At 39.4% G+C, this 21,505-nt stretch overlaps 1 protein-coding gene across 2 annotated transcripts in view; it reads left to right on the top strand.

Moving 5' to 3' along the window:
- The window catches only part of LOC149321331 (contactin-3-like), a 251,310-nt gene that overhangs the window by 44,476 nt on the left and 185,329 nt on the right, over positions 1-21,505 (top strand). For both annotated transcript variants that reach the window (XM_089519717.1, XM_089519708.1), the window contains exon 2: positions 13,483-13,616. In XM_089519717.1, coding sequence (XP_089375843.1) covers positions 13,562-13,616 — 55 coding nt within the window. In that variant the 5' untranslated portion in view covers positions 13,483-13,561. The remainder of the gene's footprint in view (positions 1-13,482; positions 13,617-21,505) is intronic.

Genomic DNA, 21,505 nt, shown 5'->3' with positions numbered 1-21,505 from the left:
TAAGGTAAATCTATCATGGTGTTTTCTTGGCAAGTTTCTTTATTGGGGGGGGGGGGGATTGCCTTCCTCTTCTTACTCTGAAAGCACCTGATCTGGGTGTGACTTAAAGACTGTTGGTTAAGCTATTGTCGTTAGACCAGGCCTTATCACTGTCCTGACTTTGTGGCATAACTGATGGCAAGACACATGTGCTTCTTTTTTTCTAGGTAAAGCTTTGTGGTGAATTTTTATGATGTATATCCTTGATAACTTATGGAGTCTGCTGGCTGTGATGTGTTGTTCTCCACAGAGGGCATGGGCAGTCATCATGAGGAATATTTTATTTCATTCATATGTTGAGAAAGTTATTCTTGTGGCTATATGGTATGCTCATTTCTTGAGGTTTGTGGTTATGTTTTTGTATATCATGACTCTTTTACATGTAGCCATTTGGGAGCACTTGTTCTTGTTAGGTTAGGTATGTTTGTGACTAAGCCATAACCATTGGGTGGAGGAAAACAGTTATTTTCCCCACTGAGTGCTAACCTCTAGAATGGGAAAAGGGTTTGGATAGTAATATAAATATGTTCAAAACAAAGCAACTCCCTGTTAGCAGGGGTGTAGCTGTTGGTGGCAAAACAAGGGCTCCCCCCCCCCCCCCGGATAAGAATTTTGGTTCCCACAACTGAAATTGTTTTTCAGTTGCCACAGTGCAAATTGTTCAGACCTGGAACTTTTATGTTTCTTTTATACACATTCCCTTGGTAATGTTGCCATTGTGGGGCAAAGAGAAATCCCTATCCTGAAGAACATATGGTCAGGAGAGATCATATGGAGTGATATGGGCTTTCAGACTGACTGGACCTTAGCCATATAGGTCATTACATGTCATAACCAGCATCTGTGCCCAAATGCAGACTGGTAGCCGGTGAAGCTGTTTCGAGAAAGGAATTATATGCTACCTGTAACTAGCCTCTGTCAGCAATGTAGCCCCATCATTTTGGATCTGCTGAAATTTCTGGACAGTTTACAAAGGTAGCCCATGTAGAATTCAGTAATCCAAACAGGATGTGATCAAGACATTACTGTTGCCTGATCTGGCAATGGGTATAGCTGGCACTCCAGTTTTAATTATGCAAACATACTTCTTCCCACCACTGAAATCTGGGCTTAGGGGAAAGTCCAAGAGTTCACCAAGATATGAACCTGTGATTTCAGGGCAGTGTAACCCCATCTAGCACAGGTTGAGTCCCTGTTCCTTTATCTGCCTTCCAGTTGACCAGTGCACCTCTGTCTTGGTGGGATTAAACGCCAGTGTGTATTGACAACAGGCATTGAAGCCACTTCCTTGGAATTAGATAGAAAGGACAGAAAAAGTTCAGTGTCATTGGCATACTGGTGAGACTGAACTCTAAATCTCCAGCCAACCTCCTCAGTGGTTTCATGTAAGTGTCAAACAACCTGGACTACAAAACTCAGTACTTGGACACTACAGACACATGGTCAGGGTGTGGAACAGGAGTCCTCCAACATCATCTTCTGAGTGCACATCTCTAGGAATGACTACAGCCACTGAAAAAGAGTGCCTCCAAGTTCCATCACAGAGAGATGACCCAGGTGGATACCTTTGCTAATAATGTCTGCTGTACTTTTACTACTTTTATTAATTTCTTCAAAAGGGATTGAATAGGTGCAGTTTACAAAAGCAGAGAAATATATGCATCGAAATCTTATCTTCTACCCAACAGTTAAAGAGAAAGGTGTTCAGTCTTCCTTTTCCTATTGTCACCCTTCTCTTTTAGTCTTCTATCCCTCCCTCCTTCTATCCCTGTCTGTTCTTTTAAAAAGGCCAAACAAATGCTTTCTAACTTGTGCCACCACTCTTGTTTAAAGTATGACCTAGTTGAGAGTCTGGAATTACTGGAGAATATATGCTGTATATAAAATGTAAAAAAAAAATTAAAATAGGATACACCCAAAATTGTTATAGCTATCTGTTATTGTTATGATCTTTACTTTTCCCCTGCTGTTTGACAAGTTCCTGGTTCTTTTTAAATAGTTACTTAAATAATGTTAACAACTATAAATACATGTAAGACTGCACCTGCCATTTGGCTATTGGAAACACTAATTGCAAATTGCAATATTGTCTGGTTTAACAGATTTTACTGCAGAAGAGAGATGAGAATTGAAGATTATGTTAGTGCAAGAGAGATTTATTGAAATGGATGGAACTATAGGCTCTTTGAGCAAAAGTACTCAGAAGAAACATGTAAACCTCAGCTCTGCCACTACTGCCATTTGTAAAAAGAAAAAAGACAGCTTATGTTCTCCCTCAAGGACTGTGCCAGAATAAAAGCTGGACAATAACACTACAGGGTGAATTCCATAGAGCACAAGAGTAGTTTTGTGTTACAAGACTGTAATATTTTTGGACAAAGCAAAAACCTTCAGCAGTGACGTTCCTGTGGAAGTTTGGCTTAACAAATAAGGCTGAAGAAATTACTTTATGATAGCTCCAGACTGAGAGACATTTCAAATGTTTTAAAATTAAATTTTATGTTATTGGGCATTGGTGTGAGATGTATTTTCCACTTAAATAAAACATTTCTTATCATAAAATTCTAATACAGATGCCTTCAGAGGAACAATTGATCTATAAAAGAGATACAGTGGGCCCTTCACATTCGCTGGGGTTAAGCACACGGCCATGAAAGTGGAAAAACTGCAAAAAACAAAAACAAAAAAACAACCCCTCAACAATACTATTGTTTTTTACCTCTCTAGGTCCTCCAGCACAACTCTGTGGTCAGCATCCAGTGAAAAGTGACCATAATATTACACCCGAGGGCCTACAAATGCCTACAAAACTGTTTTTTTTCCTGGGAATATATAGATCCTTCAGAATGACTTTATGGTCAACTTCTGGCAGAGCTGTGCTGGAGGACCTAGAGATTCCTAGAGAGAACATATTAATCAAATCCACAAATAATCAAAGTGAAAGCCACCAATGAAAAAGCTTTATTAATGAACACAGTAAATAATGTCACAATATAATCGTTTCTTACAACCTTTCAAGTATCACATATCACAAGTCAGGTACCCTACCAATGCCAGTTTCCAGAGCCCATGTAACTTTTCATTAGTTATGGTCCCCCAGGCTTTTTTTTTTACTCTGAAGAGGTTTCCATTTTGACTGCTACCAAAAACAATCTAATTAGACATTTATGCAATAGGTGTTCATTATAACCTTAAAAGGAGATAAAATTAGAAGTATCTTTTTACTATGACTAGAAAGATTTTTTCAGATAGTATATGCATCACTTGAATCTAGAATTTAGAAACCACCAGTCTGTCAGTCAGTCAGTCCACATATGCAAAAAATACCTACTTCCATGCACCCATGTGAACACTAGAATGATAACATTGTATTGAACTGGTGTGTCTTAAAGAGGGGTGTAGAATCAAGTACTTTGAAGAATGCTTCTTTATATTAGGCTTATGTAGTCTTAATGGGTGAATATGCCAGATGCCCATCTAGAATAAGGATTCTTATTCAGTCTCATAGTTATTGATTTTCTGGTTGTAACTGTAGCAAATAGTTTCACATTGTGATTCATAGGAAAACTCAGTGATGTCCTTATGTGCTGTCAAGTTGGATTTGATTTATAGTGGCCTATGAATTAGAGCCCCAGTGATCAACAGCCCTGCTGTATCCCTAGAAACAGATCTTTATCACTTCTCTGTGACCCTGATATCAAATTAATATCAAAAGGGATGTCTTGGGCAAGCAGTCCAAATGAGGACTCCCCAGCATCAGAATCCAGTTACACCATGTTGGACTGGCTAGCTAAGCATGGGAGAAGCCCAAGGCACTGAGCCCTCATGGGATCTCTCAGGATTGGATTCAGCATAATCCCTAGACTCTGGAAAAGTGATAGTGAGCTGGACTGGGAGATTGCTTGCATATGGCATACAAAGGGAGTTTCCTTCTGGGAATGAAAGTCTTATTGTTTGGGAACCTTCACACTGATTGTTTGGTTGATACTGTATATTGCGTCCCATTCTTTTCCGCTGGGAAAGTTGTTTAAGTCCATCAGCTCCTAACATTCTGTCCTTAGGAGACATTTCTGGGAATAAATGTAGGTGTCTCAGCATCAGCAAATTGGTCTAGTTTGGACACCTGGTTCAATTTCATCTGGCCACCTCAGTAGCTGGCCACTCCATGTTCCATCAGCAGCTACTGATCCACTTTCAATCTGGCTATCCTGAAATTGGAGCTACTCTTCAGGATTGATAGACTATTACTTCTTAGCAACCCTATAACTCACTGTTACCTACCACATTTGCTTCATTAGTTCTTGTGTGCATGTGTGTGTGAAAGTGTGTGTGTTTATGTGTGCCTACTCCCTTGTTTTAATAAACTGTATTAATTTGGAACACTGTCTCTGGAGTTCTCTGTGTTTGAAACCATTAGACACAGGTGAGGTCCTCGATTTCTGTTACCAAAAGCCTTTTTGCTGCTCCCATTGAGCTAACTGAAGTTCCTCATTAAATACAATTAGTGGGTGCCCCTTCAGGATCTCCAGCAATTTTGGTAACATTGCTAAGAATCAGTCCTGCAGGCTCAGGACTGTGGTTTTCTTTATTGAGGCTGCATCTGCACTCCAGAAATAATCCAGGTTCACACCAATTTAACTGCTATGACTCAATGCTATGGAATTCTGGGAACTGTAGTTTTGTGAGACATTTAGCCTTCTCTGTCAGAGAGCTCTGGTGCCACAACAAACAGCAGTTTCCAGAATTCCACAGCATTGAGCCATGACAGTTAAAGTAGTGAGAAGAACACAGGAGCCCTTCTTCAGATTCCTTGGCTAAAGCCTCTGTTTTGAGTGATTCCAGAGCCAAGTTATAGAAAATCTTTTTACTGTTTTGCTGTCATCATCATCCATTTTAAAGTTATGTATATCTTATGTTGTCATTTTTTCTTAATATTCAGCTTTTGCACTTTTTTCCATAAGTAGGCTTGCCATATCCCACCTGTGGGCAGGACTTTCCTGGTTTTGGGTGGGTCTGCACGGTCCCACCCCGGGTTGGCCCCGCCCCCGGGATTTCCCCTGCCCCCGAGCTTTGTTGCAAAGTGTGCAACAGCGGTGGCGGGGGGAAGAGAAAGAGGCCTCTGTAGGCCTCTCTCCTTTGGCGGGGGGGCTTCCCTCCCCTCTTTGGCTCCGCTGGAGCCGAGGGAGGGAAAGAAGCCTCGCCTGCCGAGGCCAGGCTTCTTTCCCCGCCTGAGCTCCGCCAGCAAAAACGGAGCCCAGGCGGGGGAAAAAAAGCCTCCCTGAGGGGAGGATTCCTTCTCCGCCTGGGCTCCGTCCATGGTGAGAAGGGAGCCTAAGCGGAGAAGGAATCCTCCCCTCAGCGAGGATTCTTTTCCCCCTGGGCTCCATTGGCAAAAACGGAGCCCAGGGGGAAAAGAAAGCCTCCCTGGGGGCGGATTCCTTCTCCGCCTGGGCTGCTTGCAACGGAGCCCAAGCGGAGAAGGAATCCTCCCCTCAGAGAGGATCCTTTTCCCCCTGGGCTCCGTTGGCAAAAACGGAGCCCAGGGGGAAAAGAAAGCCTCCCTGGGGGCAGATTCCTTCTCCACTTGGGCTCCGTTCTTGCTGAGAACGGAGCCCAGGCGGAGAAGGAATCCTCCCCTCAGCGAGGCTCTTTTTCAAATGCAGGACCCCCCCCCAAAAAAGGTCCTACATTTGAAAATTTTGTCCTACATTTGTCCCGGTTTGGCGGTCCGGACTAATGGCAACCCTATCCATAAGTGTCTTCAGTAGTCATTCCATGTACTTGCTATTTTCTGCTAGTGTTATCTGCTTATCTTGAGTTACTGATGTTTATTCCTCTTATTTCACCCCGTTCATCTGAAGCTAATTCCATTTTCTTTATGAAATGTGGAAATAAATTAAGCAGGGTGATGAAATGCAGCTTGGTCCGACCTTGCAAATTGAAACCCATTATATTCTTCCATATCTGGTCCTGACAGTGGCCTTTTGTCCAGAATATTGATTACACATCAGGATAATCAAATGCTATGGCATTCCTATTTCTTAAAGCAAGATCCATAGTTTTTGTGATCTATGCAATCACTTTGCAGTCAAAGTAAAATTTCTCTTGTAGTTTTCTTTCATTTCTTTGCGCTCCTCTTTGTCCCTATGTGCAAATTCTAGAACACTTGCATTCAGGATTATAACCCTGTTTTTCTCACCTTTTACTTTATCTGTCCTTAATCTTTTGAAGTCATTATGTGAGGCTTTTCTTTATTTTTGTCTACAGATACTGCCTTTTTGGCATTCGTCCTCAATAATGCCCCTGGTTTTGGTCTACACTTGTTCTGCTTCATGGTCTTATTTTCCAGTAGTATCCTTGCCTTCATGTTAGATTGTCTTATTTTAGTATTTTTAAGGTAAAAGACAGCTCTAAGTGGTTTGCCTTTGCCATCTCCTGAGTAAGCTGCAGCACCATTGCACTTACCTCTGCAAGATCTCTGCCAATAACCTCCCACTAGTGCTGCTATCTCTTAATTTCTCTTCTGCAGTTTCTCCATTAGCCTTACCATTGATAGTGGAGTTTCTTTACTAGTCTTACCATTGATTCAGTCATTACTTCTTGAAGAGGGTTCATTTTTTTCCAATGCATTTATTCATATCAATATGTTTATATGGCTGTTTTCAGTGACAAAAATTGAATTTTCAATATTGCCTGAGTTTGTGAAACCCATGGAAATTTTAGGGGGAAATTTTCATACCGTTTTAATTTATATACAAGCACACCTCCACAAAGCCTCTGGAGAAGGCCTCTTTAAAAAAAAAGTTTTTAAATGTTCTTATCCTCTGTCTAGCTGAAATGTTTTTTAGCCACATCAGCATTGGGAGGATGGTGGAGGACATCTGGAAAAATACAGACTTTTGGTATTGGGCTGCAGCAGCATTTATGCAATAAACAATGAAATAAAGCTTGAAATGGGGACCAATGGGATTATTCTCTAGCCAATCCTTCTGTAGCTGTTTGTGCCTGCCTTCAACAACAGCAGCCTCCAAAAACCATTACTGAGCATGCATAAACTGCAAACCAGAGAGAAAAGAAGAAAGCAGATATGCCTGCCTTACCCAGCCATCCACAGCAAATTTTAAGAGTATAGACCTATAGTTTTGGTCATCCAAAATGGGAATCATAAGAAAGATTCACTCTTTGCAAAGAACTTTCCCCAGATGTACTTTAGGATATCTGTTTTTGTTCAGTTATGTGAGGCACACCAGAGTTGGTTGCTCCATTTCACATGGCCATATTTAATAAAAAGTTAGCTTAAACATGTTGAACTGTTCTTCGTTTTAGGAATTTCTCCATATCCTTTCCATGTTATCTCTGACTCTGACAGCAATTTTCTGTTAAAGAAGTAATGCCTACTGATCATACCTACTTCATTAAGTGAAATAAACTTGTAAATGCATAAACATCACTTGAGATTTCCAAATTCACCCTTAAAATGCTTGAAGTCACTGTTTTATCCATTTGTTTCTTTGAATCTTAAAGTGAAAATAGATTTATTTTTAGAAAGAGAGAATAAAATGAGAATTTGAATTCCTGTTCTAACAGGAATGTCTTCTGATGGTTATTTCCAATCTGTATGTCAGAAATGACTGAAAGTATTATAAGTATAGTTTACCTTACTGTCTAGGCAACGGTCCTAGATCTGCAGTATGTTCACATGCTTATTTGCCTGGGACAGTGTATTGTACAGTCATCCTCCATATCCATAGACTCAACCATCTTCAGCTTGAAAACATTCCTCCCTTCAAAAAATTCCAAAAAAGAAATCTTGATTTTTCCATTTTATATAAGGGATAGCATTTTACTGTGTAATGTATATAATGGGACTTAACCATCCACTGATTTTGGTGTACAAGGGGTGTCCTGGAATCAAACCCAGGTGGATACTAATAGCCCACTGTAAAAATTAATTTTGGCCTTGTAGAATATTAAATGATCCCAATATATCTCTTTGTTCATAAAAAAATTCCTTCACTTGTTTTTATTTTGCACTTATGAATACTGTATAAATAACTAGCATTACACAATTGCATTTTTCTAACATTATTGAACAAAAAATAACTTTCAAAGAGCAACTCAGATTACTCTAAAAAAGAACAGGTTTGCAGTATAGGGGTGCTCAAAGATCCAGTTCTGTCACCAGTGTCCTCAATTGGATGGCGTGCCCATGGTCATGTTCAGCTAAGATGTCAGCTACTACCCTCCCCAAACTTACATAGCATAGCTACAGTTGTCATTGCTGGTGTTGACATTTAAAGCCTGAAATGGCTTGGAAGCAATCTATCTGAAGGGTCTCCAGCTCCCATATGTTGTTGACTGAGTATTAAGGTACGCTTCAAAGAGTGTGATGCTGTAATGACTGGAGAAAGAGTCTTCTAATAATTACTAGTCTCCAGTCACTTGAATACTTTTTAAAGAGATATATACTTGGAGTCTCCATTAATAACATTTAGAAGAACTTTTTCTTCAGGGAGCCATTTAGTACTTGATTTTTATTTTTGCTTTCACTATTTAAGTTGCAAGGCTAGCTCTTCAAATCATAATATTGTCATCTATTGTATTTTGTTGTAATGTAATACAGATCCAAAACAAAAAGAACAGCTGTGTTTATGATGTGTGTCTTATTTTTTTAAAAAAACTTTGGTGTTTTTACACTTTTAAACTATGCAGAAGGCAGCTTATGTTACTTCTTTTTAAAAAAAATCCTGTGATATGATATTTATGCTTCTACGTTCAGCACTGTTGGCAGCAGGGAATTTTCCTAAGGCTGATAATTCAAGTAGCTACATGGCAACCAGGACTCTTACAAGATTCCCAGATATCCTTAAAAAAATAATAAGTAAGAATTAAGAGAAGGTAATTATTTTCCAACACAACTGCATTAAAATCTATAGCTTTTTTAATTTAAAGATCATAATGCTGTTGAAATTTATCATGGGGCTGAGCAGACAGATAGGGAAAATGGACCGATTCCAGTTCATAAGAAAGCAGGTGGAAACCTCACTATGTGCACAGCCATGGGTGTTTGGCCGAGGCGGGCCAAATGCTGTGGGCAATCCACACAACACGGTGCCAAGCCATGCTTCTTGGGTTTTTCCCCTCAACTCTCCCTGTACACGCACACGATTACACAAATGTACCACCAGAGACCACCAATTATATCCCTTGTCCTGCTCAGGGCATCAGTGTGCCCAGTGACACATTGGAAAAACACAATCATGGAGGTCCCCCATACATGAGCACTTCTCTCTTTTTCACCCTATGGCTCCCTACTTGACTCTCTGGTTTGTGTATGTTTTAATTACATCCATTCCATAAGTGGCGACCTGTCATGTTTTTCATACTTTGTGATTATGCACATTTTCATGTTAAGTGGAGTATCAGAACTTCTTTTTGCTTCGACTTTTAGCCCTGGTTTGGCATTGTACACTGTTTGAAGCTGCTTTATTTTGTCAGTGTGGACAACCCTCAAGGACTTGTCTACATGATTAAAATGTTTCTCATTCTATTTGAATAAAATGTGATCCCTCTACATGAATAGATGCTAATTTGCACAGGACAGCATCTATGTGAATGTATGAAAATCCACAGCAATTTGCATAGTACAGCTTACATGCAGTTTGATTGTTGTTGTGTGCCCTCAAATTGTTTCTGATTTATAGTGACCCTAATGCTAACCTGTTGTAGGGATTTTTTAGCAAGATTTGTTCAGAGAAGGTTTGCCATTATCTTCCGCTGAGGTTGAGAGTATGTGGCAGGATCAACCAGTGGGTTTCATGGCTTAACTGGGAATTGAACCCTGGTCTCCACAGTCACAGTGCAACACTGAAACCACTTCACCACGCTGGCTTTTTTGTGTAGACTAGCCCTGAATTTCCTTCTGGATTTATGTGTTTTTTCTGAAATCTTCCTGCTGAAGTAGAAACTAGTAGAATCCTTTCCAATTTTGTTGACGTCCTATTGTTTTTATAGAGCACTGTAACAACCACATTCCGCCTAACTGTACACCCCCATCATTCTCTAGATCAAGATTTTAGGCTACAGTGAGGAGGGCAGATGAAGAATATACTGTCATGCTTGCAGTCAGACCCAGAATGATACTGGATTTCACCCACTAGCATGCACTTTCCTTGCACTGATTTTTTTAAAAAAGGAGTAAAAATCCAGACGGTACTGATTAGTGTTAATTGTAACTGTTACTATGTTCAATGGATTGTGCATGATATGTACCAGTTACAATTATGAACTCAGTGTTTCCTGCAACAGATTTTAACACTGTTCTACTGAGATCTCTAGAGCTCCTCCAGTTTTATTGACATTTTCTGTAGAATCATTTGATCTATTTCTAGGGGTGCAGCTCCACTGCAGAATTAATGCAGTTTGACACCGCTCTACTTCCATGGCTCAGTGCTATGGAATTTTGGGATTTGTAGTTTTTTGAGATATTTAGCCTTCTCTGTCAAAGAGCTCTGGTGTCACAACAAACTACAAACCCCAGGATTCCATAGGATGGGGCTATGGCACTTAAAGTGGTGTCAAAGTGCATTAATTCTGCAATGTAGCAGCAGCCTAGATTCAATCTTAGCTTTACATAGTTCTGATTGAGAACTACCATAAACCTCTTTTATTTTTCCCATTAATGGTACTTGTAGAAAAAATTTCAAAAATAAAAACCCCACAAAAATAAAATAAAATAAAATAAAAGGATTTAAGAAAACAGGAGAAGCTTGGGTGTGTCAGTGTGTTCATTTGTTAGTCTGCTTTCATTTTTGGTCTTGATTGTGAATGAGTAATAATTTATTTTCAACTATTCCTAAAAATTAGATTTAGAGAAATTACAAAATTCAAATGTGGGAGAAATCAAAACTGGGAATTTCATTTCCTTTTTCAAACTGAATTTTTTTTCATATTTGCAAAATTCAGATATGAGAGAGTGAAACAGACAGGCTACTTTACTTTCACAAGAAGCTCTTTTGATGGAATGCTTAGAATCCTGATGGTAATCCCAAAGAGTTGGGCTTTATGGTGTCCCTTCTGTCATCTGGGAAAGTGCATATATTTTACTGATGGTTCAATAATTTCTTTCCTCCTATGTTTTTCTTTAGCATGACACTCCACAATGTTTGTTACCAAATTCATTTTGGGATATTATTTGAACAATTTATATCATGGAAATACATTTCTGATCCAGAGAAAGCTTGATTTTTGATCCAGGGGAGGGAAATGGTAGGAAAGAAGAAGAAAGCATACATTGTAACATGCACACCACACTTAAAGAGTGGCAATCGATTCAGAGAGTAAATAAAAATTGCTCTCAGTAAAAAATAAATAAAAAGTCTTTTGATGTATTTCTTTTGTTTTTCCTTTCTCATTTTGGATTGATATTAGTTGTAGCAGATTGTATGCTCCTTGAACTAAACTCTAGAAGGCATTCAGAATCTGCTTCTGAGTGTTTGTAGGAATAATTGTCTGAGAATGTGTGTTAGAAAGCACACATCAAACAGATCTTTGTGTGGAGCAGGCTATCTAAATATCTAATACCTGAGCCTCATCTAGGTCCTTTTGGCAGAAAAGCTTTACTTTCTTTCATTTGTTTCTGTTCCTGGAAATTCTTCAAATTCAGCATAACAATATGATGATTGTTGAAGACATTCAGAATATTGGCTTTGCACTATGGCAATGTTGTTTTCAACATATTAATGCTTATTATAGCCTTTGCTAGAAGATTCAAGTCATAAGCAATGCACTGAAATGATATCAAATAAAAATAGCTTGCCTTTAATAGCTGTATTGCAACTTTCAGTGGTATGCTATACATTTCAAAGATTTGTACCCTCAATCCTCTCTTTCTCTCCATATGTACAGTAACCAAATACTTTACCTGCCAGCTGTTTGTGAAATATGTTTTGCCATGACTGCTTATGTGCCAGAATCTCTAAATCTATGGAAAACTACAGATTATATTCTTATAATACTGACCTAAGTAGTAAGAGGAGGACTCATTTCCCCCAGTGACTTTCATTTGATCATCACTGAATTGCCATCATTGCCACAAGGCAGAATTTATCAAATTCATAGATTGTCTATGCTGTTGAGGGAGGAGGATAAATGTTTCTATTTCCTCGGGAAAGATTGAGGGCCATGTAATGCACATTTAACAGAGGCAGGAAAAATAGGAGCTAAGTCAAAGAATAAGAAAATCCACAAATACATGATAGCAGTAAGGAAATCTACCACATGGCTGTGGATAAAAGAGCTGGCTATTATCTGCAGTTGTGCATTGTGTGATTTCTCTGTGGACTTGTTCCTAAGCTTAGGGAAGCTTGAGTAGGTCCACCAATGAGATTATGTGTACACTGTAAAAATCGGGCCTTTCCTTGACTAAACTATTGTAGCACTCTTCATATAGTTTTAATGAAGAAAGCTGATAGGAAGAAAACCAGCTCATTTGAAATGTGGTGCTGCAGAAGAGTTCTGTGGATACTGTGGATTGCTAAAAGAAGACAAATGAATGGGTTCCAGAGAAAATCAAGCATGAACTCTCTCTATACGTCACAATGACTAAACAGACTGTTGTACTTTGACCATATCATGATAAGGCATGACTCAGTAAAAAAGACAGTAGTGCTTGGTAAAGTAGAAAGGGGTAGGAACAGCAGAAGACTACATTGTAGATGGATAGACTCAGTCAAAGAAACCAGTCTGCAACACCTGAGCTGGGCTGTTGTTTACAGGGGGACTTGGAGGTTTCTCATTCACGGGGTTGCCATAAGTTGAAGTCAATTGATGGCAGTTAGCAACAAATTATTTTCCCCCAGATTTGATAATAAATTTGCAAATAAAGTTGATTGGATGGCAGTTAACCACAAATTCTCCCCTCCCCCCCCCAGGTTTCAGAATGAATTTTCATACCTAGATTAATTTCATTGAAAAACCACTGTACTGTACTAGTGAAAACGTCACTAGAATCTCAGTACAGATGTTGTGAATTAAGTAGTATGCCTAGATTGTTATTATTAGAATATAATTCTTGGACAAAGAAATTGTGGATTCATTTGGATGGCTTTGTTATGGGCTTATGTACAGTTTTGCACCCTCTTGGTATAAACAAAATTAGTGCTTTTGAAAAATAAAGTTGGGCATGTTGAAACTGGATATTTAAACTTCTGCATTTGCAGCCTGCCCAAAAGCACTAAAACTACATGATTGCTGGGTGGCATGGTATGCGATACTCTAGTTCCAATTATAGGTTTTTACAGAGCCTAAACTGAAGAGAGAATAATTTCAGCGGCTCTGATGGACTGTCAGTCTGTCAATACTAAATGTTAGCATGACAGGTAACTGAGCTTTTAATGTGGTGAATCCTATCATTAAATTATTTGTGTATTCATGTTTTAACAGATTAAAGGTTCTGTGTGGACAGCTAAGTGTTGTATTCATTTGAAGCTGGACAAGAACTTCTAACTTTTGGCAGCTGAAGATGTTGTTACTATGGAAACAAATGTTCCTGCTTTCCTTCACTGGCTGCTTTGGAGGTAAAGATATATATTAATCTATAATTTCTAAATTAGAGCACGAGTTGAGTCATTTCTTTGAAAATAACATGCTAGAATAATAAAGCTAATCCTCTCAGTCCATTAAAAGTAAGTGTGTATTATAAAACTTAAAAATAAACTGTTTTTTTTTTAATCTCCTGCATTATTACACGCAATTCAAGGGGGGGAAATGTGAGCCTTGTTCCAGTTACTTCCAATTAAAGCAGCCCCATTGAATCAATGAAACTTACAAAAATGTTAGCTTACTGAGTGGGTCTGTACGAATTGAGAATGACATTTGTATTTGGGCTGTGATGATTGCAAAAACAGACACACAAAAGAGAGCAGGCGGTCCCTATAAAGATTTAGAATAAGAGATATTAAGGTGGCAAAGAGAGAATAACCTGGGGCACACAATAATAGGAATGCTGAGGTACTGAATAAGACTATTTTTTATAAAATATGATAGCTAAGTTACTACACAAATAACAAACTGTACCAACAAACATATGTGCAAGAGGTGCAACAACAACAAACACAGTTGGAAAGGTTGTGGGGGACTTATGTAACTACAAAATGGTCTCTGCATGACTTTTGATGAGTTTCTTCTGTCAGTTTTGAGAGTAACGTGTTCATACTTCATGGATGAGGTGAATGTTGTGTTGCTTCTTTTAAAAGTATATAGGGAAGATCACTGATTGTTATGCAAATTTTACCTAGTTATGTCCAGACAAAATTAATTTTAATATTGAACTCATCAACAATAAAAACTATTAAAACATTGCTGCACATTTAGCGTCTTGAATGCAAGAAGTAATCATTCCAGGGGGTCCAACAATGAAAAACATTTTAAAGCCTAGAAAACCTTGACATCTGAATTTAAATTCTGAAGGGCACCATGATTTTATCTCATTTATAAGATGGATAATTAACTGCCATGTAGCTATTTCAAAACTATGATCACAAGAAGGTGAACTACAGCATTTGCAAAAATAGTCCAGTTCTAGCCATTTGTTTCAACCATTAGGATAAGCTTTCTTTGACCTATGTATCCAGAGTGTCTCATGATGCAATAACTTGGTAGCCAAATCCCTACATTTACAGAGACTGCAGTTTTTAGTGGCAAACTTAACAACAGGGGTAGGCAACCTTTTTGAGCCGGGGGCCGGGTTGCTGTCCCTCAGACAACTGGGGGGGCCGAAGCCAATAAATAAATAAATAAACAATTTTTTTAATAAATAAATAAATAAATAAATAAACCGGGACAAATGTAGGGCAAAATTTTCAAATGGAAGACACTTTTTAAAAAAATATGGAGGACACGCTAAAAAAATTGCTGATTTTTAAAAAACTGTTAATATAAATGCATATTTTGGGGGCTTCTATAGATAATTGCCCCCCTTGCCTGCCGCTTGCCTCCCCCTTGCCTGCCTTCTCCTGATAGGCCAAAGGCTCCGGCGGCAATCGGCGGCAGGACTGGGCTGGGGCTGGTCCCAAGGCCTTGCCGGGCCGCATCCGGCCCACGGGCCGCAGGTTGCCTACCCCTGCTTAACAACATGAAATTGGTGGTATCAGTCTTAAGATATGCAGGGGACTGAAATGCAGTGGAAGAGCACATCTGGATAAAAATTAAAGAGCAGGGAAACAACAAGGATGTTATTGTGGGAGTCTACTACAGACCCCCAAGTCAGAGTGAGGAATTGGATGATGTCTTTCAAGAACAGATAACCACACATTCAGAAAAGAGAGATGTAGTAATTATGGGCGACTTCAACTATCCTGATATTTTCTGGAAGGCAAACTCAGCCAAACCCTCAAGTTCTAGCAAATTCCTCACTTGCCTTGGAGATAACTTCATTGTCCAAAAGGTCGAAGAGGCAACAAGGGGATCAGCTATTTTGGATCTGATCCTAACCAATAGGGATGACCAAGTTAATGGAGTGTAAGTGGTGGGATCCTTAGGTGGGAGTGACCATGTTCTCCTACAGTTTGTTATACAATGGAAAGGAGAAGCCAGTCATAGTCAGACACGCATTCTAGGCTTTAGGAAAGCCAATTTTAGTAAACTTAAAGAAATACTGAGTGTGATTCCATGGTCAACAATACTAAAAGGGAAGGGAGCTCAAGATGGATGGGAGTTTCTTAAATACTGAAGGCACAATTTCAAACAGTTCCAGTGAGGAAGAAAAATGGGAGATGTCTCAAGAAACCAGGATGGATGACTAAAGAACTTTCAACTGAGCTAAGATTAAAAAGGGACATGTATAAGAAATGGAAAAATGGGGAAATCACCAAAGAGGAATTCAAACAAATAGCGAGCCTGTGTAGAGATAAAGTCAGAAAAGCTAAAGCTCAGAATGAACTCAGGCTTGCTAGAGAGGTTAAGAACAACAAAAAGGGCTTTTTTGGGTATGTCCGCAACAAAAGGAAGAAGAAGGAAACGGTAGGGCCACTGCATGCAGAAGATGGCAAATGCTAACAGAAGACAGAGAAAAGGCAGAATTACTCAACACCTTCTTTGCCTCAGTCTTCTCAGAAAAGGCAAAGAGTGCTCAACCTGAGGATAATGGAGCTGAGGACAGATTAGGGGAATTTCAGTACAGAATAAGTAAAGAGATAGTAGAGGAATACCTTGTTAATCTAAATGAATTTAAGTCTCCAGGACCAGATGAACTACATCCGAGGGTATTAAAAGAACTGGCAAATGTAATATCGGAGCCATTGGCAATAATCTTTGAGAACTCCTGGAAAACAGGAGAGATCCCAGCAGACTGGAGGAGGGCAAACGTTGTCCCCATCTTCAAAAAGGGGGAAAAAGAGGATCCAAACAATTATCGTCCAGTTAGTCTGACATCAATACCAGGAATAATTCTAGAGCAGATCATTAAACAGAGAGTCTGTGAACATCTAGAAAGCAATGCCATAATCACAAAAAGTCAACATGGGTTTCAGAGAAAGAACTCATGCCAGACAAACCTGATCTCTTTTTTTGATAAAATTACCAGCTTGTTATATGAAGGGAATGCTGTGGATATCGTATATCTTGATTTCAGTAAGGCCTTTGACAAAGTTCCCCATGATATTCTTGCAAACAAGCTTGTAAAATGTGGACTAGACAAGGCAACTGTTACATGGATTTGTAACTGGTTGACCGACCGAACGGCCGCAAAGGGTGCTCAACAATGGCTCCTTTTCATTCTAGAGAGAAGTGACCAGTGGGGTCCCACAAGGCTCTGTCCTGGGGCCAGTGTTATTCAACATCTTTATCAATGACTTGGAGGAAAAAATTGGGGGGATACTTATCAAATTTGCAGATGATACCAAATTAGGAGGAGTAGCTAATACTCCAGAGGACAGGATCAAGATTCAAAATGACCTGAACAGACTGGAAAACTGGGCCAAAGCTAACAAAATGAAATTCAACACGGAGAAATGTAAGGTACTGCACTTAGGGTGGAAAAATGAAAAGCACAGATATAGGATGGGGGACACCTGGCTGAGTGAAACTATGTGTGAAAGGGATCTAGGAGTCCAAGTAGACCACAAGTTGAACATGAGTCAACAGTGTGATGTGGCATCTAACAAGGCCAATGCGATTTTAGGCTGCATCAATAGAAGTATAGTGTCTAGATCCAGGGAAGTAATAGTGCCACTCTATTCTGCTCTGGTCAGGCCCCACCTGGAATATTGTGTCCACTTCTGGGCACCACAATTAAAAAAGGACATTGAGAAGCTGGAACATGTCCAAAGGAGGGCAACTAAAATGGTGAAAGGTATGGAAACCATGCCCTAAGAGGAACGACTGGGGGATGTTTAGCCTGGAGAAGAGAAGGTTAAGAGGTGATATGATAGCCCTGTTTAAATATTTGAAGGGATGTCATATTGAGGAGGGAGCAAGCTTGTTTTTTGCTGCTCCAGAGACTAGGACACAGAGCAATGGATGCAAGCTCCAGGAAAAGAGATTCCACCTCAACATTAGGAGGAACTTCCTGACAGTAAGGGCTGTTCGACAGTGGAACAAACTCCCTCGGAGTGTAGTGGAGTCTCCTTCCTTAGAGGTGTTCAAACAGAGGCTGGATGGCCATCTGTCAGGGATGCTTTGATTGTGATTTCCTGCATGGCAGGGGGTTGGACTGGATGGCCCTTGCGGTCTCTTCCAACTCTATGATTCTATGATTCTATGCCAGGGTCATCACAGAAGTGAGAGCTATCTGAGGTCTCTTGAGATTTTACTGATTTATACACATCTGATATGAATTTCACATAAATATCAACTTTTGTACTTCAATAAAGAAATATAAAATTTATCAGTGCCTGTTATTTTCATACATAATTTACATCTAAAGTGTCTGGTCACAGCAGGGGCAGATGTTGGAACTGCTGCCATGGGATGGCAAATCGACCTTTGGTGTTATGGCTGCTCCTCCTGCAGCTGCTCCAAGATGGGCAACTGTTATGTATGTGCCAAAGTTTTGAAGAGAGAGGTCCAGCACTGGCAGGGCTCTTGTTCAACTCGGGATAGCTACAGGAACAGCAGTGCTACATCCATCAGCCATCCCTGGGTCATAATATTTGAGTCTGTCTGTCAGGTATACAATCCTTATTGATAATGTGATTGTAGAAATCAGAATGAGCTGTCTAAGTGGTTCCCACCAATGGCACTGCATTTCTGCGGTGATAGGATTGTGTGCTGCTATGAGGCAAGAGGTTATGCTGATGGAAGCAGTGTTACTTCAGATAGTTTTTTGCTGAGGAATCAGCTTAAATGTGCTGAAGAGCTACTAGGCAGCAGCAGGAATAGTGTGTGTCTGACACTGGCAGAGGATCTCTCAGAGAAAAAACAACAACAGTGGCACCATAGTCAACGCTTATTAGCAATGTATAGAGGGAGGCACGGCAAAGCCCTTCTGAATGTCTTCTATCATGAAAATCCTATGATGAGACCATCAAAAGAGACAAGAGACTCCCGGGTCATAAATCCCTCAATGTCCCACTGGGTTGGAATAGAAGACAACTATGAATGATGCTCCGGCTAATGACTAAACTGGACCTAAGCCAAGAGGACATTCAGCTGTTGATGTGCTGAAAAGGAAAAGGAAAGTCTGAGGCTGCACAACACATATTATAGGTACCTGGAATGTGAGAAGCATAAATAATAAAAAAGATAGACTTAGAGGCAAAACAGACCTCCCTAAAGGAGTGGCTTTAAGCTGCCCCTTATGAAGGTGGATTGGGGCCACAGCAACTGCACGCCAGAGCCCCAATCTTCCTTTTTGCCTGCCAAAAAAGAAGCAGCAAACAGCCACTCCATTTTGCATTTTCAAAACCTGGCTTTTCCTCCCCTCTGCAGCTGGAAGCTGGATTTCAGGTGCTCCGGCAGCATGTATAAACATCGCACCACCAGATCCTCTGGAAGCCGGCCCACGTCTGGACTGCTTGAAGCTGGTTTCCAGGCATCGGGGTGGGGGGGGTCATCGGTATGCCATGCCCCCAAGTTGTCCAGAAGCCAGCTTTTTATGCAGGTCTGTTTCGCACAATAGCACAGTTGCCCCCCCCCCCCCCCCCCATCCACAGATTCTTTATCCATGGATTAAAGCATCCACGGTTTGAAAATATATATATATATTAAAAATAATCCAAAAAAGCAAACCTTGATTTTATCTTTTTATATATGGCACAGCATTTTACAATGCCATTGTATTTAATGAGACTTGAGCATCCACATGCCCATGGGGGCTCCTGGAACCAAACACAAGCAGATACAAAGGCCCACTATAAAACAAGAAATGGAACACATAAACATTGCAGGACTTGGAGTGAGCATGTTATAGTAGACATTCTCTTATTCATAATTTGCCATAAGTCAAAGCCAACTTGATGGCGTGTAACAACAACAATAGAAATTTCCATTAGCCCATATTGATTGAGAAGTATTTTATTATTTGTAACATTAAACTGGTGTCCCACACCAACACAATTTAAGATGCATGATACACAAAACCAACCAATTTATATGGATACATCATGAAGAAAATCTGGCAAATATCTTCTGTCATCCCTGGAGATAGAATAATAGCAAATGCAATATCTACCAATTTACTATCATTATATACAAAATATGTTGCCTGATATGGCTGCTCCATGTTGCCTAATGAAAGAGCTAGGCTTGCTAAGAGAAATTGATTTAGAATCATAGAGTTGGCAAAGACCACAAGGGCCATCCAGTCCAACCCCCTGCCATGCAGGAATATTCAATCAAAAAACTCCTGACAGATGGCCATCTGGTCTGTAGGCAAGAAGTGTGGAAATCATTTTAAATCTTGTGCAGCTTTTAGACAGCTTATTGTTGCAGTGTGAACTAATACAGATTTCCATTATACTTTTGAAGTGGAGAAACCTTTAGCATTTTGACAAATAGAATTTAATATGACAGTGTTAAAAAAATAAGTTAAGGAAAAAAAACAGTTTAGTCTCCCATGACTATGAGCCTCATTCTAGCTTTGGTCTTCATTCCACTTTGACAAAGAGCTGCTTGGTAAATTTTGTACAGGCTGAGTCTTCATTATCTGGAATTCTGAAATCAAAAATACTCCAAAAACCAAAACATTTTTCATGGGTCGGTGAGATAGTGATACATTTGCTTTCTGATAGTTCATTGTACACAGATTTTGTTTCAAAATTATTTAAATTAATTAAAAATATTGTATAAAATTACCTTTGTGTATAAGGTGTATATGAAACATAAAATTATTTTGTGTTTAGACAAAAAAATAATTTAAAAAATGCAAAGTCCAAAACACCTGGAAGCCACACTACAGAAATAATAAAGTTTGACAGCATTTTAACTTCCATGGCTCAGTACTATGGCATTCTGGAGTATGTAGCTTGCTGTGGCACCAGGGCTCTCTGACACAGAAGGCTAAATATCTCACAAAACTACAAATCCCAGAATTCCACAGCATTGAGTCATAGCAGTAAAGAGGTAACTGCATTAATTCTGCAGTGTAGCTGCACCCCTAGAAATAGATCACGTGATTCTACAGAAAATGTCAGTAAAACTGGAGGAGCTCTAGAGATGCCAGCAGAACAGTGTTAAAGTCTGCTGCAGTAAACACTGAATTCATAATTCTAACTGGAACATATCATGCACAATCTATTGAGCATATTAACAGTTACAATTGACACTAATGAGTACCATCTGGATTTTTACTCCTTAAAAAAAAAAAAAATCAGTGTAAGGAAAGTGCATGCTAGTGGGTGGCAGAATATTCTTCATCTGCCCTCCCCACTGTTGCCTAAAATCTAGATCTAGAGAATGAGGGGGATGCACAGAAGTGGTGTCAAGCGGCATTCTTTCTGAAGTTCGGATTAGACCTTACTTCTCGCTAAAATCAGTGTAACCTAAATCAAGTTGAACTTGTAATGGATTTCAATGGAAATTAATTCAGTATAAATTACTGATTAAATCTTTACTGAGGAAGTACTATGTGTTGCTATGAAAAGTAATAGAAATATGTGTCAAATTTTAATCTTCCAGAATAGGGAAATACACTTGTGCTGTTGGGGTAAGTTTTCTTTATCTTCAGAAAACCTGATGTGTGAAAGAACAAGCAGGAGCTGACTGGCAAGCAGGAATTACCTTTTCCTAATAATTACACCTGCCAAACCTCTTATGTTAATATAAGCATTATCATTTCTTATAATGAAGGATTTTAACTTTTTCTGCACTTTCTTCCTTCTGATTGTTAAATATAAACCTGTAACAAAGCCACAGGTTATGATTTGGTATTTGCTTCATAATATAGTAGAAATTTAAAGGGTTTTTTTTTTTAAAGTGCTGTCAGACTATTAAAAATGTAGAACATCAGGTTGAATTAAAAGAGAACAAC

Source organism: Sceloporus occidentalis, unplaced genomic scaffold (genome assembly GCF_023333645.1).
Source record: "Sceloporus occidentalis isolate IW3139 unplaced genomic scaffold, rSceOcc1.0.p SCAF_1, whole genome shotgun sequence".
Taxonomy (NCBI): domain Eukaryota; kingdom Metazoa; phylum Chordata; class Lepidosauria; order Squamata; family Phrynosomatidae; genus Sceloporus; species Sceloporus occidentalis.
The sequence above is the reverse complement of the archived record's forward strand: the minus strand, read 5'-3'. Positions and strand labels throughout refer to the sequence as shown.